The 27,605-nt window shown below is 30.7% G+C and overlaps 1 protein-coding gene across 2 annotated transcripts in view; it reads left to right on the top strand.

Annotated features, from left to right (window-relative positions):
- The window catches only part of LOC123014326 (discoidin domain-containing receptor 2), a 73,411-nt gene extending 67,995 nt beyond the window's left edge, over positions 1 to 5,416 (top strand). For both annotated transcript variants that reach the window (XM_044413385.1, XM_044413386.1), the window contains 4 exons: positions 709 to 801; positions 4,025 to 4,166; positions 4,215 to 4,364; positions 4,419 to 5,416. In XM_044413385.1, coding sequence (XP_044269320.1) covers positions 709 to 801; positions 4,025 to 4,166; positions 4,215 to 4,364; positions 4,419 to 4,571 — 538 coding nt within the window. In that variant the 3' untranslated portion in view covers positions 4,572 to 5,416. The remainder of the gene's footprint in view (positions 1 to 708; positions 802 to 4,024; positions 4,167 to 4,214; positions 4,365 to 4,418) is intronic.
- The last annotated feature ends 22,189 nt before the right edge of the window (positions 5,417 to 27,605 follow it).

Below are 27,605 nucleotides of genomic sequence, written 5' to 3'. Positions count from 1 at the left end.
TCAAAAAAACTGGTATAGGTACTTAGTTTATTTAAAAAAATTCTTTAATTTTTGTAAGTCAAACATTTTTTTAACAAAAGTGTGAGGTTTACAAAAAAAATCTTGTAACAATCTTGTTGTCTAAAAAAAAGTTGTGATAGGTTATCATTTAAAAAAAAAATTGTTACTATGTTTATCTCGTAGTTATAAACAATTAAATAATATATTTTTTTTGAATAGCATATTTATAACCATTGCACACCTATAAATTTATTTGCCAAAAAAATTCATAGTTTCGTCAGAATAAAATCGTTTCCAGGCTTTTGGACCATCCTGTGTAGTAACCATGTATTAAAATTAGGGACTTAAATTACCAAATTAAGTACATTGAAATGTGTTCGTATGTTCTAACTTTGATGGAGAGAATAATTTAGCATTAGTTATTTTTTTGTACTGTTTTTTTTTGAAACCATGAAACTGGGTCTGTCTGCAGAATCTGTGTATCTGCATGTCTTAACATGTCTAATAGAATTAACAAGCGTGGATGATCTGCCTAAAGAGGAGACGTGCGGTTGCCTCCTTCACGTGCGGATGAGTTGTTGAATTGCCCAAATGATAATTTTAATACTGGAGTAACTTAGTTCCTTTTGTATAAAGCCACAATATAGACAGAAACTTAGTTAAATCAGGAGAACAAAATGTGTTAAAATTGAATTTTCTTCGTTTTAGTTATGGTTGTCTTGTTTACATGGCAACTCAAATAGCGTCTGGTATGAAGTACTTGGAGTCACTGCGGTATGTTCACAAGGACTTGGCGGCGAGGTGAGTTATTCATTTCATAATTACTTGTAAAGCGTTCCTTTATTATGTATGCATCGGAGTTTATTTAAATTGTCAAGTTATATTTCACATCACGTACAGAAAGTGTTTTCCATTACTCGGAAGTTACCCAAACCTTAAACTAATTAAAACGGCCTGAAAAATGAACAGCAACCCTTTCATTTCTCGAAACGTCTTGTCAAGCTGTCGCATTGTTTATGTACATAAATATGTACTACAAATTGAAATCTTAATGGCGTCAAGATTGCGCCCTAATAACTGAATTTATCGTCATTTACATTTTACGATAGCGACGAAATTTCATAAGTGCGGCCTCTTTAATTCGATCATTATAATATTAACTTTCCAGCGTTCTCCCCTAACTTTAAGGAAGTTTATCAATATTCGTATATCACATTATCTTGCCTTTTTTCAAGACGTGACTGCTCGGCAATTGCTCAGTCAATGGCTTGCTAAACTTTCTTCCCCATTTACTACCAAATTATTTAAGGAACTTTTTTGCAATGCATGTAAATTGTCAAATGGATTTTATCGTTAACCTTCTCTCCGCGATATCTCAGCGGTTTATAAGGGGGGTTTTAAATTTGAACGAGGAAAACGATAAATTTATACTTAGTAAAATTTATCAAAATTCACGGAACAACACCTTAAAATAATAATTAAGCTGCTTTACTTGCATAATTGATTTGCAAACACTGCAGAAATTAGAATTTTCATTAACATTCCCTATTAATTTAATTATACAAAGTTTCCAGTAGCAACACGGAAAACCCATTTTACGTGATCATTTTTGTTCAACGAACATGAAATTACATGAAGAGTTAAAGTGACATTACATAGTCTAGCTCTAGCAGAATGATGGCTTGGAAATTAAATAAAGCAACAACTACCACACATGATGATCTAATTCAATTATATTTAGAATTGTAAAATTGTCAATAAAATAATATACCAGGAAAAAAACTAATTGGTGAGTGATAAAGTACTATAAAAATGTGATGATTTAAGAAGAATAAAATTTTTCGAAATTTTCTTTTGTTTTTGAGTTCTACAAAAAAATTTTTTTTTTTAAATGGCAACCCACTATAAAATCATTTTTCTCATAAAAGCTATACTGTAAGGATTACAACTATCTGCTTTATATTTTATTTTTTCAAAAAATTTTTTTTACATAAATTGCAATTTTGACAAAGAAAAATTGCATAACTCAAAAACAAAACAAAATTTCGTTCTGAAAATACGATCACATTTTTTATATTACTTTAATTTATATTAATTATTATTTTCTGGAGGCAAATAATTAAAAATAAAACCGCTTGGTTCCATACTTTATATTCACCCTGTATGTAAAATATATAATAGTTATTTACATTCGTGTGCGGTAACTTACATTTTACAGTGCGAAATGAATTTGAAGCACGACGCGCAGCGGAGTGCTTTAATAATTGAGCACTGTAAAATGGTTAACGCACAAGATTTGTATTAAGCTTTTTGGCCGACGTTTAAACAAAAATCTACAAAATTCAGAATTAATACAAGTAAATACGTTTGACATTAAATATCACGGTGGCTATGCACTCTAATGTCAAACAATTAAAAAAGACGCAAAAACGTCTCAGACACAAAGTTTTGTTATTGTTGTCTTGTTGGTGAATTTATGCTTCAAAATGTCGAGCGATAATAGCCCCATGTGTACCCCACCAGAAATCAGAAGTGCTGCAGGAAATGTTACAACCGAGCTATTGCCCGAAAAATCGCGAGCAAGGTATGAAGCACAGTACAATGTGTTTATAATTATAAAGTGGTGTGAAGAAAAAAGAGTTCTAAGATTGAAAGGTTGTGTGTAGAGCGTTTTATTAAAAATGTTATCATCTTACAAACAGTTTTTTTTTATAAAAGTCTATGAAGATAATTTTGGCAGTGCGGTAAAACTGTCACTTTACACTCGTCTGTGCGTAAAATGCTCAGGCGACTGTAAATACAGTCTTTCAATAGGTGTCAATTGTACGTTAATTTGACATTTACATGTCAGGAGGCCAAAAAAGTATTTGTAGTAGACGTAAAGAATTAGTGCCAATTAGTGCAAGTGACATCACATTTTTTTTTATTTTATTTTAATTTCAATTTTAATTACGGAAAACAAAATATTAGGCCGGATGTAAGAAAAAACGTTTAAAATTAAGACGTCATGTTTTAAGATGATGTGATATTATTTTATGTTGTTAATTTTTATTTTTGTTACAAAACAAACCTTCATAATGAAAACTACTTCTTTGTGACTTTGGACACTACTAAACGCAGAAAGTGTGGACTTTTTATTTATGGTCCCAAAAGAGGCATTTCGTTTAAAAAAAAATATCGTTGACATACGTCGAATTGGTCAAACCAAAAAAAAGAACAATTAAACAACAATTAAAAAACAAAATTAACCTGTCCAAGGATTCTCTTATAAATATTCCGCCTAAGAAATAAAAAAATTTTTCCAAATTTTTTGCGCGCACTTTATTGAAAAAATAAAGCGTAGAAAAATAATGTTCATAAATAGCTCAAAAGATTTTCCAACAACGTAATAATCTTATAATCTGAGATAGTTCTTTTTTAATTAATTCGTGCAGGTTGTGTCTGCGACAAGATAGTTTACGTCTTGTGTGGCTTGCTGGTTTTAAGCTTCCGGAATCCGAAGTCAAAGATCTTGTAAGTTGTCCAAGTTTAAGATAAATTAGTCAGCTGTGTTTTGATCATATCCTCTACATCCAGTGATATTGCAGGCCACAGTCGAACAGATGCTACGAGTTTTACAAACGTTAACATTAAGATGACAAAAATTCACATTAATAAATCGGAAAATCGCAAAGTTTTGGGGTTATTATTTTATAAATTGACGTTAAATCTGGCAACTACGAAAGGGATGCAGAACAATAAAAAGTTTATAGGGGTTGTTTTAGGACAAAAATAAAACGTGAGACATTTCCTTGAGTGAATTACAAGCTGCCATAGTTTAAAAAAGTTGCTGAATTTTTAAAGCTACGCATTTTTTTCCAATTTAAGATTTCACGTCAGCTATTTTTCTTCGTGTGTTCCTTCAAGAAGAGGGATTATTAAAAAGAGTCAGACAATATAAGTTCGTATTTGCAAAGTTCCACGTAAAAATTTAAAACCATTCTCCAAGTCAAACAAGAGACTTGTGAAAAATTAATGCTTTCAGAAACTGTCTGGTTGGAAGACGCTACGAAATCAAGATATCGGATCTGGGATCCTATCGTCGCATGTACAGTTCGGATTATTGTGAAATAGGAGGATCTCGCCCTCTGCCCCTGCGTTGGATGGCATGGGAAAGCGTCCTTTTAGTGAGTACCACTGTCTTCTAGTTTCAAGCAAATTAATTTTTTATTTAGGGAAAATTTTCGAGTAAAAGCGACGTCTGGTCGTTCGCCGTTCTGCTGTGGGAAATAATGACATTCGCCAGGGAGCAGCCTTTCGAAGAGTTGAGCGACGATAAAGTGATAGAAAACGTCACTCACTTCTACCAACACGACGGCAAACACGTTCGTATTGTGTTTCTTACGGAAGCGATATGTGTAAAATTTTATTGTTTGCAGGTCTTGCTGAGCCCGCCAATCAATTGTCCTAAGGAGATATTCGATCTAATGTGCGAGTGTTGGCAAAGAAATGAATCTGACAGGCCCAACTTCCGAGAGATCCATTTATTCCTGCAGAGGAAAAACTTGGGTTACAATCCTGAGCTTCACTGACATCTGCTAATGATGTACATTATCGACAATAAATTGAAAGAATTGCGTGATATATTCCACCTTTAACTGTGGCAAATCTGACTAATTATTCTAAATGCCCGAGATGTTATTGCTTTCATTATTCAACGCATTTGTTACCGCTAATTCTAGTTATCACTTGTGCTTCATTGATAGTACGCTTAAATCTGCGTTTGTGCCTTCTATTCTTCTTACATCTCGACTCCCTATGTTCGTTTGCGTCACAACATATTGACAAACTGTATTTCTATATGTGATAATTTATTTATTTTTGATCTAGTACAATATTGTTAAGTATCTGTAGCTTTTAGTTTTAACTAAATCGTGAAAGTTGTCTAAGTGCTTTTACACATAGTGAAATGTTATTCTACAAAAACTTGTATACGGACAGGTCATACAAGAATGGAATTTTACAATAAGTATGAAGATTTCGCTTCCCTTTGTACAAATAAAAATGTCGTTTCCTTATAGGCCTAAAGCAGCGTTAGAATTTTTAAATTCGTTCTAACAAATTAAGATTTTTACTCACACTTTTATTTTTTATAATTCGAAAAGTCTAGCTACAAGCGAAAACAGATAGTCATTGTTCAATAATATCGAAGTTACATATTGTGAAATATCTTTTAATAAATCATTACATTATACTGCCTGTATTTTTGACTGAATTAATAGTGCAAATAAACATTAAACGCATTTCTTGTTCATATCATATAGATGGTGTTAAGGTGTAAATATATATGTACAAAATGTATTTCTCTTCAGTTTTTATACATTAATACGATTTAACATACACATTGTTTGTTGACACTGGTAAACTGGACCAATAAAGATATTAAAATTAGTGTTTTCCTTTCAATCCCAGACTTGTTGCTGACACACAGATTAGCGAATTAAAGGGAATTTTTCCATTTATGTTATCTCGTGTCTATGGAAGAATAAATTTTCTCTGTTTGTGATAAATAATTTGGTAGATTGGTTAAACGACGTCTTCTCCACGGCTCGTTGATGGCGAGACGCATCAGTGTTATCGTTATGATGGATTCTGGCGGCATATTTGCCCCTAACGATATGCAAAAAGGAAATTAAAGATGTTACGATAAGTTTACATCGTCCTGAAAGTCTGCAACTGAAGATATCATTTCTCGTCTAAGATTAATATTCAACGTTTTTTCTACCTTTGTTGATTCTAAAAAGGCTAACACCGTTATTATAATGACCATTCGAAGTTTGCTAGACTACACTTTCCAATAAAATTGTTGGTTTGGGTTTTTGCTTGTTGGGTAAACGTATTAGTCTCTTTGATCAATGTGTTAACACGACTGTTTTAATTAGTTTGTTAATTGTTGACCTGCAATTAAAAGTAAAACGAGTACCAAATTTTATTGGAAATGCTTGGATCTAAATGGGCCAAAGTTGAGTTACGGTGACCGAAGAGTGATAGTGGGCACGTTTTCAGGAATATATCAAAGTAAAATTCTTACAAAATTCAAAATCCATGTTTATTTGAAGGTAAAGAGCCCCAATAAAACTAAAACCCTACGTGGAAATGTGAAAGCGTCCAAATCTAAAACATGTTTTATATTCTATACATGCTGGTCACGAACTATGACAAATATGGAAAGCCAGGGATCGAAAAGAAAAAACGCCTCTAATGTCGCTTTCGTCGAAGACCGATGAATGATTCCTCGCATCACTGAATGTCTGAGAGCCAAGATGGGGTAACAGCCAGTACGAAATCCACCGTTTCCTACGCCGATAAAATTATAATCAGTTCGATTTTATTATTTCAAGTGTTTGTACATTCCGGAGAGGATCGTGAAAGCTCAGCTTTTTGAAACAATAAGACCGACTCGAATCTAATTTGTAATCTTGTCTTTGGCGTACAATCCGCTGTATCATACCAATTAGTAAAGATAATCAATTACTCTGCACAAAATTACTAGCATAATCTACGGTCTAAATGAACGGGGTGCACCGCAACTAGAAAGCGGTGAGGGAGAACCAGCGCGACCCTCACATTCGTCTTCATTACGAGATCCATTTACCTTAAAATAATAACAACCAACACAAAGCTTCTTTATATTTTAATAAGCTGCCTTTAAATACTGTTAGATCAGCATTATAACGTAAACTGGCGTAAAATACCACTTTTATAACGCTATTTTCCACCATAATAAGCTACAAGAGATAACCGGAGACAAGTGAAATTTAAAATTAATTTGGCGGAATAATTTTCACAATAAACTCATACCCCTGTAAGTTGATAATGTTTCGATATTTGAAGATTTAATAAATAAAGTTTGCAAAAGCTTTTTCAAATTTCACCTACAAACCGAAGACCGCGATTTTTGGCATAATAATATATTAAAAACTTGTCAAATCGGTTTAAAATAGCTTAAATTGTTTCATTTTACCCTCAAGCGACAATATGTGCTGTTGTTTTGCTGTAACACATTGATTTACAAATAAATTTCAACATAGAATATTACACAGTTTTGTGATCAGAATCTAAAAATTAGATTGAATTGTTTCTGAATGATCTTACACGCATTTATTTTTTTTTTGGATAAATGTTATTTTAAACGTTTTAACTGCAAAATACATTTTTTTTAATTGTTGGTGATTTCTCCTCTGTCATAAATATGCGTGTACGTAATCTTTAAAAAAATAACTAACACAATTTTGCTATGTGATACTTATTAATATATAACTAAAATTCGCCAAAGTTTTAGTGGGCACTTCCGAAATATATTTATTTTTAACTTGAGGGTTTGACTGTAACAAAACTTGAAAAAATATAAAACATTCAAATTTTCTACCTTGTGATATTAGTACAAGCTATTCTTATAATGTTTTTCTGTTTGTGTATTAGCGATTTTGACAAATATCTAAAGTTAAAGTATGTAGGTTAAACTGCTAATAATTTTAGTGTTATCCACATTCTGGTTTTAACACTACCGACCTAATAAATCATTTCGGCAAAGTGCACCTTCCATTGCTCGGTGTTATTAGCTGTGCGATTTATCGTGACATGAACTGTATTGTTTCTCTAATCAGAATCAATAGCAATTAACTATTTTCGATTGACTTTGATATTTAGCTTGTTAGTATTGTTTTTAGTTTTGAATGGAAGTGGTTCTTGGAGAAAGGAAAATGTTTTTGGGAAAGATGTCATTAGGTCGAGGTGAGAGAATGGTGTGGACCGAAGCTTCTGTATAACTCTTTAATTGCCGTCGAGAGAGGAAATAAATCAATTACGTGCAAGGACTGATAACCCAATTACGGAAATAGTGGTTTCACAGAGACAGAGAGAGTGTGGCCTGGCTGGGTTTTCCGTCAGACAAATGTACGAAATCAGTTAAGGGAGCAAAACCTAGGGAGAAACTCATTAAGAAAATTTCACGATATTTTAAACCACTGTAGCTGGAACGTGAGTTATTAATTTTAATTTAGTTTAAATTTCGAGCGTATTTTCTTTTCATGAAAAATTAATCAATTAAATCAAATGAAAAGAAAAAATAATTGTGAAAGATCACCAAAGTTAAGTTTACATCCGAACGCCATCAGGGCGTATTATTTACAAACAATGAGGTGAGAACGAAAAACTCAAATAAAGAGGTGAAAAAATGCTTAATAATTTCATCTCAAAGTTCGTCGAGTCAGCAACGTCAAGAGTAAAATAAATGTGAAGCTATTTCTTAACTTGTTCTGCGAAACAGTGATAAGACTTATCGAATTTGTTCCCTTAAACATGAAAATTACCATTATATATAACCAATAAATAATGCATAATTTACTACAAAGATCAAGCGAGATATTATTTTTCCATTATGTAGTTATTTATCGAGACTGGGGGAGTGACATCGGCAGTCGCGTCACGTGCGTTCAGCTAATGTCTGCACCAGCAAGGGATAAGATAACTTGCAATATATTATCATCCACGCTCTCTCTGTTTATATAATATGCGAACGTGTCACCACAGTTAATGAATATTAGCTGCGAACGTCAATACCACCCGAATTAAAATTTCAGCTGCTACAGATTTTTTTCTTTTTTTAGTTAGTTAAAACAATTACGTTGTTAAGTTTAAAAACACTGTAATACGTATATACGGAAAGAAGTAATTTTCTATGATTTGTCTGCTTTTGTAAAAACATTGATTGACACATTACCTGACGGTTTTTTAGTTATTAATTATTACTTCTGAGAGATTTTCCATAAAATGTGTTAGAAAAAAGTTATTTTTTTATAAAAAAAACACTCGCAAATGGAAAGGTAAAACAATGTAATAATTCTAAATGTTGGTTTTACGAAATACTACTACATTAATTAAAAACTGAAATCCTAAGAAAACCACGCTTTACACATTTCTATTTGTTATATTTTTATTTTAAAATAATAAAAAAATTCTTTCCAACAAGTCACATAAATGCATGTTTGAAGGTTCTTTTGCATAAAATTGTTTTTGAGAGATTTATTTGGTTTTGTGTATTTCTTTAGAAAAACCTTTGTTATTTCAACAAATTTGAAATAATACGATTACACACAAGCTGATTCAGAGGTATATTCATAACATTTTTTCTATTATTGATATCTTGACATACCGTCCTTAAATCAATAAATTTTATAATCAATAAAACTAGTCACAATTAAACTAATTCTTAAAATAAATATGTTTATAATAAAAAAAAAATGACACATTTAATTTTTTTGATCGTGTCATTAAGAAAAAAGAAAATTACATTTTTAGATTATAAAGACCGATAGATACAATAGTTATTTTTGTTACAAATACTTAAAATTCAGACGAATCGTTGTTGTTTCCGGACGAGGCAAAACAGAGTTAAGGCAAAAATGTTTTAGGTACGTGTTACAACATTTTTTGTTAAAGTTCCCAAAAAACGAATTCACATCTCCAATTAATTAAAAAAAATGCCCCCATAATAACCAGATCATCCGGAAAAACTGTTTTTGGAAACTTAGTCTCTAAAATAACCTTTTTACGTACCTACTATTTGATTGAGTCCGAAAACTAATTTTAGGGACTCAAATGAGTCCCTAAAACAGCTACTTTCGAGAGCGTACACAAAATAGATATTTATGTATCAAGTACGCAAAATAGGCTTTTAGGGGACGAATCGTAATTAATGACGAGGCGATGTGGGAGCCGAGTCTTTAATGAGAGGAGTCACCTAAAACCTTTTGCGTGCGTGGTGCATACAAGATTTTTTTGTTAAAGCTCCCAAAACACGAATTCACACCTCTTACTAATTAAAAAAAAAATTGTTACCACAGTAACCATTTTTTAGTCCGCAAAAACTGTTTTTGGGGACTGAGTACCTAAAATAACAGTTTTGCGTACTATTTTATTGAGTCCGGAAAAGACTCATTTTAGGGATTCAAGTGAGTCCCTAAAACACCTGTATTCGGGAGCGTATACAAAAAAATATTTTTATGTGTAAAATCTAACGAATCCATAATTATTAAAATTTCAAGGATTGGGAAAAAGTAACTTTTGGCTATTTGAAAAACCCTGGGGTAACAGTGGACAGACAATAATCCTTACACTTAAAAGTGATTTTAGTAAATGTTGACAACACAAGTCAAAAATGTGTTTTTGTACTTTCAACAATAAACATTCTATTTTTTAAAGCTCTTTTTTGACTCATCCTCTATAGTACCGCATCTGCTTTATCGTTTTCAACTTCCTTTTAAAAAAACTAAATCTTCCTTGACTAATAAAATATACAATTCAATGGCGTTGTTTTAAACATGATATAAAATTTACAGTTCATCATTAAAACAATTAAATTAATGATAAATGAGGCATGTATATGTATTATGATTATAATTAATGTATTGATATTATACTCAATAATAATCCAAGTTATTTTCGATGAGAAACAAAAGTCAAATAACAATTTTACATTATTTTGATTGATGGGACGATATCAACCAGTTTAGTTTTACAATTCTAAAATAATAAGAAATAGTAAAATTGAATATTCTACCCCAGTAAATCCCCTGATTTGTAGACCAGAAGTTTATAAAAAGCACTTTTATCAGCAGGTTCTTATCGTCTTAACCAGAAAAGTATGTGTCCTTTAAATAAGTGATTCGCTTGTATCGCTGAATATGCCCTTATGATCAATACGGGATTGTTTGGGGTAAGCAAGCAAATAGCCGCTAGCTCTTTCATCCATTTATGGACGATAGACTTGATATTTTTGTTAAAGGAAATTGGATCACTCTGATTTCCATACACCTAAGCCGGATCGACGTGTGGCCACAATAACAAGGGTGGGCAAAAATCTATTGAGTTGGTCTTGTTCCCTGAAGGTACCATTTGGATCACAATGCTTTTAACGCTACCGATACCTGGGGTCAACCCCACCCCCAAACAGCTACAAACAAAACAATTTTATTTTTCCGTTTCATACTTCCAATTTTTAAATTCAATACGATACGCCGGGTATCTAACCACAAAGAGCTTTTATCGTCGATTCGTTTTATGTTCGGCAACCTTAAATTAACATAAATGAGGCTATAATTCGCTGCTTGTTGAATATTATTACTGCGGATGCACCTTCTTTATTTTACATTTATCAGAATTAAAATGCGCTTCCAGGCAGCTTTATTGTTCTTTGTCCCAACCCCAACCAAGTTTTATCATTTTAGCCTAAACAATGCAATCTGTCAAGCAACCAATTACATGATGTGTCTCTGAATGTCTCATAGCTTTTGATGCCTGGACCACTCTTAGATTTTCTCATTAACTTAAATAAATGAGAGAATATTTCAAGCGTTATGAATAACAATTATGAAGAATTTAATTTAACGCAGGCCTCATCTTGGGTTCCTGTTTGTTGTTCAATCTTTTCATTTATCTTACCAACTAGGGCTTTGATTCTTCAGGCCAGCTTGGCAAAAGACCTGATTATCTCAAGTAAACTATTGTTCAACTTAGATTTTTATTATCTGTACGATTAACCAAATTATTCATTTTCTGCCAACTTTCCAGTAAATCGTGAATATACAGGGGTCCCACCTAAAGTTTTCTGTGGTGACATAAACCACATTACGACTACATGTTGTTAGGGGCCACAATATTAAATTATAAGATGCTAAACAATTAACTTTTTGCAACTTGCAATGATAATCTAATTTATCACAATTATTAAATATAAGAGATCCAGCCAGAACGAAAAGAAGTTTTAGGTGAAATACCCTATATACGTAAATAGGATAAGTGCTTTCTTCAAATTCAGGTTCAAAGAAATAAATTTCAACAACTATAATGTCTCAATAAAGTTGTAACACCAAGAAAACGTGATTTTTTTATGAAATGCCGTATATGTGCATACGTAATTACTTAATTAGAAAGACGTACGAGTAGTAAGTGCTAACTGATCTAAATTTCAAACTCTTTATTTAGTTTACATTTTTTATTTTTTTTTAATTATATCACCAAATTGTGCTTAAAACGTGTTGTATTTAAAATATAAGTATGGTGTGTCGGGTTTAAATTGGTTTGTGTTTATTAGGTTTTTAAGATGAATGTGAGGTACATATTTTAAAGGTTTTGTTTGTTTATAATCAGTTTGAATTGTTTTTTTTTAATCGAGTTGTTTTTTTTTATTGATTTACTAAAGTTTTAAAGTAGCAGAACAAACCATTCAGTAGTCACTCAAAGAAAAACATCTAAGAACAAATAATCGATTTTAAATTTAAATTATTTATCTAACTGGTTGTGTAAAGAATACTTTTGAAATTAAAATTTTATACGTCAATTTAGAATTTACATAAAACACAACTTGTTGAAAATTTTTCTAAAGGATAATCAAGATCCTGATAAAATATGCAAAGCTCTAAGGCAAAGTAATGTGTTAAATATTATCTCTGCATATAAAAGGTTTACTGACCGTGGCCTAGTTTCGAGACCCCTAAAAGGATCCTGCGATAAATCGGAATTACGCAAAAATCCCGCCTATAAACCCCGAATCAAGTAGCAGTTAATAATAAGCAAAAGATTAATGCTGTTTTATTTAAATAAATTCCTTAGAGGACCGTTCGTTCTTGGCAGTATTTAATGTCATTTATTCTGATTTTCTGACAACGCTAAACATTCATTCTTGTTAGATTTTCTTCATAATTTTGTTACTAACTTGTCAAACTAAGAATTTATAAATGCCTACTGGGAAATCAAGGAATGGTCTGGCATGGATCGCGTAATTTATGGAAGTAAGTACCTATTTAAAAGTTTTATATTCAAGTTAACTTAAGAAGTTACAGCCGGAATATTCATATATTTTTATGAATCCAATGAGCATATTTACGAAGTTGGTGGCCAGTTAAATGAGAATTGACAATGGTGTAATAAAAAAAATGTTAAACAAACAATCCTGGAGAGAATTTTATAAACTCACCCCAAACGTTGATTAAATTGGATTCATAAATTCAATAAAAAACGTAGGAAACTGTGCTYGTTGATTAAAATAAAGGAAAAGTTGAAACAAATATCCGCATACAATTTTCGAACCCCCAGGGTATACAACTATGAATACATTCGGACTAATTAAAATGACAATATCCAATTGATTAAATTTCGGATGGGCATGCAAATTCGAAAAAGTTGTAACGAATTTACTTTAAAACTACAACAGTTTAATTGTTTTCGTTTTAAATTTTTAACATTGACTACATACGCGAGAAGAGAAAGATCAGCGTTTCAAACAATTTTAGTTCTTAATGTTTAATAAAGTGGTTGTTTTTTTTAATACTTTTACCACAGTTTGTGGTGATAGTTTCTATCAGGCTTAGTATGCGGCAACAATGGCAATACTGCCATCACAAGTTAAGAACGTTCTTTCCATAGTAAATGAAATCAAATTTAAAATTTTATTTGTCGCAAGTTCGTCTAGATGATTCAATAAGAGCAAAAGAGCGGACTCTGCCAATGTGTTCACAATTGTATTGAATCATACAATTCAAAATAAAGTGATACAGCTTCTATTTGGTGGCATGAAGAATTCATGATATTGCAGATGAGATGTGAATTGCAATGGTGTGCAATATTGGAACTGAATCCCAAAGCACCGACTAACAACACAGGTTTTCCGTTTCTACTTATTTACAAGTCCCTGTTTCGGAGTCTTTACATTATTATAGAAAGCTACATATGTACAAAGTATCAGGTGAAAATAAATGAGAAATGCTTTTATATCAACTTTTATTATTATATCAGGTCGCTACGTCCAATTTAAAACGGAGCAAAATACGACACGTATTTTTCCATATTTTATGGAAATGTTTGTCACGTTTCTGGTTGTTTCTCTGACCAAAAATAAGAATTATTAAAAATATTATTATTAATTCTTTATACAGTGCAATGCATTATGTTTATTGTGTTTTAATTTTCTGTTTACATAAGCCAGCATTCAGCCACAAATGTTATTAAAACAATGTATTATATTTTGTAACCTCCGATTATTACAGTGTTTTTCTTTTGGTTTTCCTGTTTTGTCAAATGTATTTCACTATTGCTCAAAACTATTTCCCACCTACGTCCCTTTGACATTGATATATCAAATAAAATAGTTTTAAGTAATAGTGAAATACATTTGACGAAAAAGGAAAACCAAAAGAAAAACATTGTATAAATTAACTATTAAAAAAACTGTTCCAAAAATAAATTAGTTGATAATTAAACAACGTAACTCTTTAAAGAGACACAACATACTGTTTGGTCTGCATTTATCGATTGCTAACTTTTTCATTACATTTTAAGTTCACATTCTGTAATTGTAAAACATTTACTTTTTTGATTTAAAGTCTAATCACAAAGACTTGAAGACTTCCACTACTTTTATTGTGACTATTATCAAACAGGTACACATCAATACATTTTAACGTAGTTAGGGTTAAGTTTTTGTTTCTTATTTCTGGACCATTCTGTATATGTTCATCTTTATATGAAGTAGCAAAAAATTGCCTAAACCTATAAATTTATTTAGTAACAATAGTGTTTTTTGTTAGTTTTTACTTTTTGAATATGAGTATCTGCAGAGGCAAATAAATCGTAAACTCTTTTAACCAAATAAATACTTCTACCTAGTTTCAATTTTATTGCAAAGAAATTTAATTTTTGTTCTAAACACTAATGTTACTGAATTTATAAATTAATTCAACATATTTTAAACTCATCAGCAAATTGTGCATTCACTTTGATGATCAAATAGATATTTGATTTGATGTTTAGATAAACAAAATCTACTTTTTTTAATACAAGGAAATCTTCTGTTAATGCCACTTTTTATAATATTCTCACAGCTAAAATACTTATAAGGTATAATAAAAAATGGCAGTGTTTTATAGATTTAAAACTGGTTCAACACCCCCATCTTCAAGACCGTTATTATTTATGGTTATCAGGGTAAGGTATTAAGAAGATAACTTTTAGATTTCACTCTAATAGTTTTTTGTAAGTATAAATTAAAACATAACCATGCGAATGAGTATGATTTTTTACTATTATCTTGTTTTATTTCAAGAGCACAAACAGATTACTCAGTTGATTCAAAAATTATACCTACCACATAAATTGATATTGCGTTCGTTACGGAATTATAATTGTTTTTGTATTTTGACACACAAATCAAATTACAACAAAGCTAATTATGTTTGATGGTCACTCAGGAGTTTCGAATATTTATAGTAATAATGACTGTAATTAAAATTTGGAAATGTATATAAACCTCAGAGTAGAGTAACAATGATAAGTATGATTGATTCCTAAATAGTACTGCCGCTACACAGATATAATATATTCAATAAACTATAATTGATGAGTGTGTCTGCCAGCTGATATTAATACCATTGTGCTAACCCACGACCTAGAAGACGCTATATCACAAATTCAAATGCCTCGTTTAAGGCTTAATAAATCATGTCTTTATGAATTAATAACTACTTTCAGGTTTCATTTTTGAAATTATCTGTGCCAAGATTTATCATTACAATTTGCAACAAATTACTCGTCGTCGAGATAAAATTGATCATTTTCGGCGAAGAGTAATTAGAACGATCTTTATTTAAGCGAACGCAATAAATTACTCTTTTTCATAATGGAAGAATAGTGTACGAGGCATTTTCCTGCGTGATATTTAGTAAATTGATTGAGAAAAGTAGTGGTGCGTATGAACCTGTTGCCCAAATTCCTTCATAACTCATGCTAACCGCAATTTGATATAGTTTTTTATCGTTGCTTATTTGGGAAACTCCACACGTGACCACCGAACAGTCCTGCACTTGACAGCAATGAAGTTTATTTTGTACAATATAGATTTGACTTCAGCAAGTGTTTTTGTCATTTCGAAGCAAACACTGGATGTGCAGAAAGCATCCCTTTTCAATTTCAGGTGTAGGGTTTCAGTGTTGCTTTCCTATATTCTAATGGCCACATCGATTCTATTTCATATCGAAAGGTATTGTACATATATGACGGGGTGACCTCCCCTGTCCTATAAGAATACGAATTTAAATGGGGTTGTTATTTCAACGGTATCAATTGGATTTTCAATTCCTGTTTTCAATACCCGCGTCAAGACAAGGATCACACCACACATACGAATTTTAGAAAAATTAATAAAATCATGTTGCTCATAAAAAATAATATATTTACCAATATATTTACCTACTGTGTTTGCATTTATTGATAATAACCGTAATGACTTCTCTCATTGACTTGATGACAGGAAATTATATTGCAGTCAGTTAAACACATAAAGACACCAAATATCTATTTGATTGTTGGGATAATATGTGAGGAAATAATACCCCTGGTAATTTCACCTGTCAATAAAAACCAAATAAGGTTTTCTATGTATGTACATATTTTACTTATTTAGGTTTAGTTTTACTGTAAACCTAACTGAAATTAATTTTATCTTATCCTACCATTTGAGAAAAATTCCCAGTGATCATTATAAACAAGGATGGATCAAGCTTTTAATGACATTTTTATTGAAGCTTAAACATATAGTGCCACGCTGAATAAAAGAAAATAAATTTATTCCATTAACTTTATACAAGATTCAGAGATACTGAAAGCTCTTTCATCGATGATGGTTTTGTGATAACCGCATTATGAATCTTTAAACTGAAATCGAATAAAAGATAATCGAAAAAGTCATTAGTAACAGCTAAAAGTAGACTTGATTCTGTTATTTTGTAAACGACTTTTAAAAGTACGTGCATATAGAAATAACTTGTAGCTCAGTCGTCGCACGATACTTGTTTTTTTTTAATGTATATTTTTGTTATAACAATATGGTTACGTGAGAGTGCAAAAATATGGCAACAGTGCGACCATATCTTGATGGGCTTGTAATAAAACTTTATATTGTACTGAATGTACAGTGAATGTTCTAAAATCATGCAATATTATACATAAAATATTCAGATAAAATCACCCCATCAAAACTTTATCAATAATAAATTTTCCGATCGTGCCTATGTGAAAAAAATATTGTTTAGATTTTTGGCGGCATGGAAAGCCTTGTTATGGTTTTGCACTCAAACGCGAAGGTAAAACCATGAATTAAAAATAATCTAAATTAGAATCGTTGAATAGTAATGACTTCTAAACAAACATAAATAGTTGTTGATGTGACATTTTTAGTAATCTAGGATTTTTTAACAAAAGAATTTAGTTTAATAAAACGACATAACATTTTTGTGACAAATTGAATCAAACTCATAATTGAAAGCGTGAACACAGACCGCAAATCTTTGCAGAATGTAACCGCAAGTGCAAACACGACCTTTAATGAATGAAATTCCGTCGACCTTAATGGCGTAAGGTTTGAGAGGGCAACAACGAAGATCGTAGATGCATATTATAGATATCCACTAATGCTGTACAATGTAAATGTAAAGCAAATTGTAATAAAAGCAAGAAAAACCACTAAGTTTTCTTCTTACTCTAGTCTCTGCAGAGAAATATTTTTATATCAAGGCTAAAATAACCCTAAATGAAAATTATTGTCTTTATACGAGTAGAGATTATTAAAGTTCTTGTAATCAAAAAAATTTAAATTATGCAACCTCTAATTTAATATAAAAACTCTAGAGATCTTGTTTTGTTCTACAAGCAAAGATAAAATTTTAGGTAAGTTTAACACGTTAATTTGAATGTCGTTTAATAATAATTTTTTAAAAGAAATATTTCAGTATTTTTAAAATTTTTAAATTTTTGAAAAGTAATTTAAGAACAAAATACCTAAAGCTATAAATGTCAAGATTACAAGGAAACCGCCATCTGAGTTTCTTCTTTAATATAAAAGAATACAATGTACTTTAAAGCTTATTAAAGCTTACAAAATGTAAACTTAATCCAGGAATAAAACACAAAATCGTGAATCTAGACATAAAATAAAACACAGAAGTTTCTCTATGATCCTTATACATAAATGACAAGTTGATTTATTTCGTTATAAATACCGACATCCCCGAAAAGCAATTTTTCGATTAAATTATTAAATTAAACAATAATTGGTAGTGTAGGGTTTAACTTACATTTACTTACATATTTTTAATTAATTGTTACAATATGGGTCTGTTCAAAACAATTTAATTTTTAGATCTTAAATAATAAAGTTAAAAATATCAACAGATATATTTTTAGCTGTTTTAGGTTTTTTTTAATACCAGTAACAAGAAGAAAGGGAAAATTTTATGTATTTGAATTTAAATAAAAAAGCGTGCAATTGTATCTCAGTAGACTCAAATAACCCGGTTTTTTAGCTACACTTATAAAAAACACCCTGTATTTTAAATCTTACTTTTTTTAATTGTCGTAGTATTTGTTGCCTTACTTTTATTATCTAATTTTAACTGAAATGGACAAAAAAATTGTTCTTGTCAGTAAGACCTTGCCTTTAATTGGCGAAAAGATTTTTCACCTTTAACAATTTTAAAATAAAAGTATTAAATTTATATTTTTGTTTTTAATTTTAAGTATCGTAGTTTGGTATTTTTCTAACTTTAATACTAATTTAAAAATTATCAACATTAACTAACTGGTAAAAAAAAGTCTTTTAACGTCTCGTCGTTTCTACTGTTTTCATAGCACGCCAACGACAGTAGATTCAACAACAACCATATAATTAGTTGGCAAAAAGTTGTGTCTAATTGTTTCAGCAAACAAATATATTATCATAGATCTGCTAATGAAATGTAGGATTTCATATGCATTATGCAGTTAGATGAGGATAATAATGCGCTTCGACGGAAGGCAAACAGGATTTAGGTCGACAACATGTATGTACACCGTTCTAAATTAGTCGCGTTACTTGTCGAATGTTCACCTATAATAATTTTATTGTAAAATAAATTTAATATTGTCGGCATGCACAGCAGTCGCATGTTTGCTCGGTATCGCATAAATCGAAGCCAACATTTGCATAATATCTGTACAGCTTTCCCTATTGATTGAAAGGGTGGCGTGTGTCCAAGTCCGCACGAAATCACTGCCCGTTATCAACTGATTAGGTCTCAATGGACAATTATTGCATTTTAATTAATTCATTTCAATTAGTCATCCGGTGTCACGCTTCCCGGTCACTTTCTCTCGAAATAAAGGACGACGATTAATTGGTCGCCTTTGTGACAAACTTAAACAACCCTAATAGAACCATGACACGAAAATTTTAGAGAGATATTGAATTTTAAGGGGTAAATATTTTATACCTGCTTGCATGTGTCTGGTAAAGCAACAAGCGCTTAACGTAAACATTCCTGATAATCGTACATAACGGCGGTCTCCTACAACCACCATTGTCTGACGTTTATGTTGGTTCCGACGCTCCTCTAAAATACATACGGCGAAAGAGGAAAATAAAGCAGCTACGGAAAATACGATGCAACCGCGTTATGATTTTATATTGCTTAAAATTTATGTGTTTAAAATACATTGTGTCAATAAATAAACCAAGAGCGTCAAGATAAAAATCGATTCGAGGCCGCTTCCAACGCCCAAAACACATTAGAGCATCAAAATGACGTTTAAATCATTTTAAAACCAACCAAAGTACCAAAGGATGCTGATTCTTATCGAATTTTTAATATACAGGGCTTGTCACGAGAGGGTTATTTCTGATTTTTTTTTTGTTTTTGCCGCAACATACATATACATATTGTAACAATTTCTTGATTTCAAATTTCAAAATAATTATAACTGAATCCACGATCTGTTATTAGTCTTGTCTCTTTGACATTAAACCAAAAAAAAATCATCTCTCGAACGATGCGACATGTTTTGTTATCGTTACCGACTAGGCGCATGTTTAGAAGCCGATGGTAGACACTTCAAACACCTTTTAAATTGACTTAACTTGTTAATTGATTTGTTGATTAAATATAGGTTATCTGTCAATCTGACATTTCTGGCAAATCTATTCAACTTACTTTGATTTCTAATTAAAAAAAATAACATTTTTAATTTAGCATTTTGTGATATTGATATTGCAGCTTGCGGCAAAAAAATTATCAAAAATAACCCTCTCGTGAATAATCCTGTATGTACATCATAAAATTTTAATATACAGGATGTCCCCGGATTGAGTTTACAAGAGAAAAAAAATTATCTTTGATTTCATGCCACAACATTAAAGGAAGAACATTTTTTGCTTAACCTAAAACGAGCAAATCTGTAATTAAAACTTTATTATTCTGACTCAGTGGAAAGAAAAGTTCATTTTTCTCTTGATTTTGGACTTCTAACTTTTTCTAAATGCTTTCTAAGTCTCATCACATTGGCGGTTTTATTTGTTTGACAACGTTGTCACTTTGACAATTATTCAATTAATTGAATAATGATTGTTCTTATTAAAAAATGACTTTGTTTTTCATCTTAAAGCTTTTTGTTTGAGTTGCCATTTAGGTATTAAAATTATCCTTTTCACAAATATTTTTTTATTTAATTTGCGTAAACTTATTTGTCAAAGTGACATCGTTGTCAAAAAAATAAAACCGTCAATGTAATGGTATTTAAAACGCAGAGAAAGTCCAAAATCAAGAAAAAAAAATATTTTTTTTAATGAATCAGAATAAAGCAAAAAAATGCTCGTTTCAGGTGAAGCAAAAAATGTTTTTTCTTTGCAATTTTGGCGTAAAATCAAAGATAACATTTATTTTTCTCTTGTGAACTCAATCCGGGGACATACTGTATATAACGTAAGGTATACTCGTTATTCGTCATCTTACTAATATAATGAAATATCTCAGAGCACGTTTAAACAATGCTTTAAAAATGATTTTCTTAAAGATTTTTTTAACATTTTTTCATGCTCCCTGTGCTTTATTTAATTATGCAATAATGTATCATAAAGCTGTTTTATGATTAATTTTTTGGTTAGCCAGTAGGACAAAATCTAATCATAACTGTAAGTTCTTCATTCTTCAACTAGCAGTATACAACATGTTAAATAAATACAATAATAATTTTAACCGCGTGCAAAACTTGTCAAGTGTAACATTTTTATGTATACTATTTTTTCAAAAACGCAATAGATGTTAAGTTAGTATTATAATTCGTTTTCCTATAAAATCTAGTAGCCATCTATGGTGGGCAAATATTGCACACGTCGTGGTAAAGCCACTAAACAAAAACATACGCAAAATAAAATTGATTTGTTATTTGGTTTTGAATATATCTGAAACTCCTCTATGTCAATGTGGGTTAGTAGGGGATTTCAGTCATATTTTTTACGGGTGCTCTACAGGGTGTTTACAGTCTTGGAGTTGACCTAGTAATAGAAGAGTACAGAAATACTGTAACCGAGAAAAAAACTCACACAATTGTTATTATTAAGAATGCTATTAACCCCCAAAATATTGGTACACGGTTTGAGGGTCACTGGAATTATTTCCTTGTCCAGATAATATTATAGTGTTGTAACAGATAAAAAAATCGTATCCATGACAATTAAAGAGAAAAGTCACTTCATAGTTTTGACACTGCCATCATTTGATCTGCTTTTGCTTTAGTTTTTATCAAAATTCGAAGATCTTCTGTTTAATCTCTTCCAGCAAAATGATTTCCAACAGGTTTGATTCGTTTTTCATAATTTTTTTCCAAATTTATGAATATGTATGACAAATATTAAAATAATAAATTGGTTGTCGTGATTATGATTTACGGTGGAACACAAGGTAATGATACTAATGGTCATTGTTGCAGCCGAAGCAGCAGTTCTCAAGCAAATAGTATAAAATGAATTATAACGCATATAACATGAATTTTTGTTTTAGATAGCGTATTAGTTTTCTTCTACCGTTAACATCATCTCATTTAAATTTCAACCCCAAGACCGTAAACACCCTGTATAAATGAACAGTTTTTTAAAGCAGCTGCTGCAGCTGGGATACAATTTACCGGTAAAATTCGTAATATACCAATTTACTTTATTTCACTAGACGATAAAAGACTACTTTATCTACTGAAATTAGTAGATAAAAGCAAAAGTTTTTTTTTATTTTAGAAAGTTTACAAAAGTTTATATCTAGTCTTGAAACTAGTTGAATTATGTATTTTCTGCCTAAATAATGAAAATATTTATAGAAATTTGTGATTTATAAACTTTTGAAGGTATTTGGGTAAAATTGTGTTTTTCGTTTCGGTGAGAAAAGCGCTTTTCGAGAGCAGACGTCGAAGGGAGAACGTAGGACGAACGACGCTAATCCAGAACTGCTAGGATCTGCGATGTTTTATGCCGTGTCTTCATCGGCTTTAATTCGAGGGTATTAAGGAGCTTAACGGTAAGGATTATGTCATTACTGAACCCTAATCCAACCACATCCATATTTAAAATTTACGTAAATTTACTGAAGCGCCAGTTGCATCGATAAAACTAAAATTTCACTTCCAACATTTATAATAAATTAGCAAGAATGACTTACTACTTTTCTATTTTTTATATACTCAAAATTTTTAATTTTTTTATGACAAAAACTATAAAACAACATTCTAACAATATAGGCATGTATAATTTACTAATATTATTTTAGAAAAAAACTAAAAGAACAAAATTTTAAACGTATGCATTTATATTTTATTGCAATTTGGAAATTATTTAAATGTGCTACCAACTGACGAATATTCCGAAAAGTTGATGATTAAATGCTCATAAATCAATATTGCATTTAATTTCTTTTTATCGATAACTGTCATACACCAAATTTTAATTCATTACCAAATTTAAAAAAAAGAGTACTTCATCATAAGAAATTAATTTACATATTGTATTTTAAAATTTAATTTTAATTTTCACTAGTTTTGAAGTGAACTGATCTGCTTTGATAAAAAATATGTTCACATAGCATTCCCAGAACAGTAATAAAAGTCGAATTCTCTTTTATTCGTAGTGAGGCAATATTGATGCACAGTGTAAAATTTTATTTGAAAATTTTAACGCTGTCGGGTAGATAGTCTTAATCAATAGCCGGCAATGATCTTGGGTAAATGGCTTTATCGCCGGCACGTTTATCAGAAAAGTTAAATTAAATTATAGTGACCCCTTTGGCGTGTGCTGTTCCAATCTTACAGCAAGTTAGGTTGGAGAAATCGATTTCTAAGCGTTATTAGCAGGTTCACTAAAAGCTGCCGGACCACATAGGGTGGCAATTTAATGATCCGAGAAATCGCGACACAGACACAAAAGAACATATTATATTCAGAGTCCGGTCGTGAATTCCGAAATACCGTCTGAAAATTACAGCGACGCCATAACACACCGCTCGCCCGTATATTATCCAGGACACATTTCGGGGAACAATCCGCAATTAAGAGCGGACGTATACTTTGTATTTGCAGTGCGAATGGTCGGAATGCGCCCCCCGAATGTGATTTCYAACTTGCTGGTTGTTATTTCGCACGGCCATCGACAATTGTTTRCAGGTAACTGTACCTAGCCACTAATTAGAACACAATGCAGTTCGTTAATTATTGCTGTGGTGTATTCACCTAGATAATGGCGTCTTTTGATGCTTACAATGGCGGATTCCATTAGCCTCACAAACACAAAAAGTTATTTCAATTGAATAAGCCACTGCAACAAGGGTGTATGTTATTAATCCGATTAAATTAAACCAAAACATTATACAAAACCAAATCAATTGGTCAAAACACTCTAACACAACAACTTTTATTTACACAATAATTTTATAAATCACAATTCATAAATTCAATTTTTTTAAATAGTGCGGTATAAACAACATCTGATATAAGTTGAAACAACATACCATGCCTTCATTTACATTTTTAGTCAAAGTGGGACGTAACATTCAATAACATATTGAGGAATTTTTTAAATATCTATTTGAAATCATTTTTGCTTCGTAACTTAAGATTTTTTTAACATTTTTGTTTTCTCAACTTAATCTGTTTAATAAAATCATTTAAAGTTGTTTTTTTAGCTAGACCGGATGATAGAAAAGTATTCTAAAGTCTGTTTTTTTTTAATGGAAATGCCAAACAGTCTTAACATTGGCATCACTAGTAAATTCATTCATGGTAATTTTAATAAAGGAAGTTGGCACTTCCGGTTTTTTGAATTAATTTGAAAACAATGTCATTAAACGTCAACACAAAAAATCGTCTAAGAAAATTTAGAGACGAAACACCAAAAAAGAAACAAATTCGGTAGACTAACAGTTTTTCGAAATTTGGAAACGAATAATTCGCAAGCAGGAAGTTAGAAAAAGGGCCCGTTAAAATGTAGACGCAATTTGTAATGCAGGTTTGCTAAACATTTTTAATTTTTAGCAAAAAATTGACAAGAATACAAAATCAACATGAATGAGAAAGAACCTCGGAAAGAACGCAATTAAATTAGTGTCTTGTGCATCGTTTTTTTGAGGAATGAGTTGAAAAAGTAATAATTTTGAAACTAAAGCTGAAGAAGAGTTTATAAAATGCATCAACTTTGAGCTCATTTCAATCAATTACACAAAATTTATTGCCTATCATTATAATACCTACTTGTATCTTTTGCTAAATAACTTTTTTCTGTGTATACATCCTTTTTCTTCAAAGTTTTTCCAGCAAGAATCTCATTTTTGTCCACAACATTGTACTTACTTGCGGTGTGTTTCTGTCAAAATTATTAGCACTGAATTCTGTCTTTAGACCTTAGGTAATGATGCCTGTCTTCAGGTATTCAATTATAGCGCTTTCAAAGAGCAAACAGGCATACAAAATTCATAAAAGTCAAAATTTTGACAACATCTCAACTGACCATAATTTTTTAACAAAATTTCTAGGGACAGAAATCAAGAACAAACAAAATTTGTGGCTATGGAGACAAGCTGCTACCAATTTTTTCACCAAAATTTTGACTTGGTAACTTCCATTAAAAAAAAACATACTTTACTGTTTCAGTTAGCAACAGAAAATTTTTGATAAAGTTGGCACTTTTTTTGTAATCTCTGCTTCCTTTTGATTAGTTTGTTTTCATTGATGATAGATTACAAAATGTCAAAATTGTAGCATCAATGTTACGTTGATAAAATAGTTTCCTAACTAGAACAATGTGTTTTTATTAAGATAAATATTTTACTTTTTTTTACTTTTTTACTCAATTATTCTTGATCTTTCGAGACATATGAGACGTCACAACTAGTTCTTACTCTTTTCTGGAAGGCAAATCAGACAGCATTTAACGAAAATAATGATGGCTTTTTTTAAAATTAGGCACAAGTTGTTTGGGGTGTATGCAACAATTTTTTGTTCTATTTACGACTATTATCAAAATATGTTTCTATTGAACGTCTGATTATATCTGTACACAGTGATCACAGTGATAATTTTATAATGATATATGGGCGGTCTAATGTTAAAGTTGAGAAAACAAGAATAAATTTGCATGATTTTAAACTTCATTATTAATATTAGGTTAATTTTGGATTTCAAGAGCTTTAGCTTGAAATATCTTATATAACAAAAAAAAAAACTTTTGTAAATTGGTTCTATTACAAATAGCAGTAACAAAAATGTGACAAAAATCATAGCTTAAATAAGCTTACCTAAGTATTTTTTAACATTCAGTGAACATAAATCAAAACTTTTTTTACCAGATTAACTTCTTTTTTATAATATAAAACATCTTCCTTTGCTGTATGTTAAAAATGTCAAAAACCTTCTAGTTATGCTCCATACGTAAGCAGCATTTACAGAAGAAAGAAAAGGAACGCGTTCAAATATATTTCATATTTTATTCAACGTCTTTCAGATCTACGCAATTATGGACGTGCATGGAGCATATCGAGCGACTTTTCTCTCTTTGCAAGATTACAATACAAATATGAGAGCCAAGAACTTATTCTATCAAACAACAGAAGGTAAAAAGGAGTACGTAAAATGCAAATAACAAAACTGTCTTTTCTGTTTGAACAGAAAATTACAAAATGTTTTTCTTGATATTAAAGTTTCACCACAATCAATGCATTCTCACAACGTCATAAATTCACAACTTTTCTTTTTCTTGCATTATTTATTATTCATGTACCTAATAAAATAAAACAATAAAATGCCAGTCTTTATTGATTTATTAATATTAATTCTTATATTTTAATTAACAACCATATATTTAAATAAATTTATTATAAAGGGGTCCCATAACTTTAAATTGACAACATAAACGTTACACTTTTATTGTCAACAATACAAACAAATGTCAAATTTTGCGTCTTTTTTCTTTGGTAAAAAAGTGTTTAATATTATTTTCACTTGTATTCTTGAATTTTCGCCGGTAAAAATCGAACCATTCTGTTTATTATAAAAGCAATAGTACCTAGAACTTCAACCAAAGTGATCACAAATACATAGTTACGAAATAGTTTTTAACAACAATTTTTTTATATATATTTTTAATATCTAACATTAAAATTACAATGTAAAAAAATGTTAAATAATATTTATAAAAAATTATAGAATATGATAATTTAAGTTTTTGTAAATAATTTTTTTATTACAACTTTAAACAAATAATTAAGTTTCTTTGGCTACAATTCGCAGTTAGAAACTGATAAATGATAAAATATAACGAAGGTATTTTTTATAACATCCTCAAAGTTTTTCTAGTAAATCTTTTTCTGAAACCCATAGACTCACAATAAATTTATCAAGTGGTAAAAGTTGTGTAAAAGAAATCGACATTAATGGAGCAGTGTCCAAGTTATTGATCGAGACTAGTAGTTGGCATTAGTAAGTCTCACAGTGACCCGCAGAAACTTCTAATTCCCGGGATTGTACGAATCTCTGATGGCAAATATTGATAAACGTCCTGTTTGTCACTTAGTCAGAGGAAGTCCCGACGCGTACTTTCGTAATCCTCCGACCGGTCAGGCTCAACGTGTCGGTCAGTAGGATTTGCGTTTTGACATTGTGTATGGCCAGCCGAGTTGGTAATTGCTTTTTATATGTCCAGATATCGAGATAACTTTAACCCTCAGCTATCCGGATAATCTTACCAACACTGACCGGAATTGATGTGATTTCGAAGAATGAAAATTTGTTGTGCTCATTTACAAATTTAAACTTTTATAAAATCTAGGTACACCTATCTTTATTAAAAATTATAACAATATTTTATAATGCAATTGTTAATGCTATAAAATCAATGTTTAAAAATTTATAATACAAAATTAACATTTATAATAAATCAAAATTATTGAAAATATTCGCCCGGCGCATCCACCAATTTGTGGCAATAAAAAAAAAAATTAAACAGTTTAATTATTTCGCAATTTTGCAATTACAAATTAAGTTTTTTATACTAAACCACCGAGTTGTAAACAAACAAAATTGCATATTAATATGTTTTCGTCTATTTTGTAAAAAATGTTTACAGTTAAGTTATACAGGGTGATGAAAAAAAAGGCGCCCACGATTGAAACAGGCGCGTCCTTTTTTATTGAAACATTGTGACCATCATTCCAAAAATAGTCTAAATAGATTCT

The sequence above is a fragment of the Tribolium madens genome, unplaced genomic scaffold (assembly GCF_015345945.1).
Source record: "Tribolium madens isolate multiple individuals breed KSU strain unplaced genomic scaffold, Tmad_KSU_1.1 Scaffold_97;HRSCAF=244;Tcas5.2_LG3a, whole genome shotgun sequence".
Taxonomy (NCBI): Eukaryota; Metazoa; Arthropoda; class Insecta; order Coleoptera; family Tenebrionidae; genus Tribolium; species Tribolium madens.
Note: the sequence above shows the minus strand (reverse complement) of the source record. Positions and strands in the feature narration are given on the sequence as shown.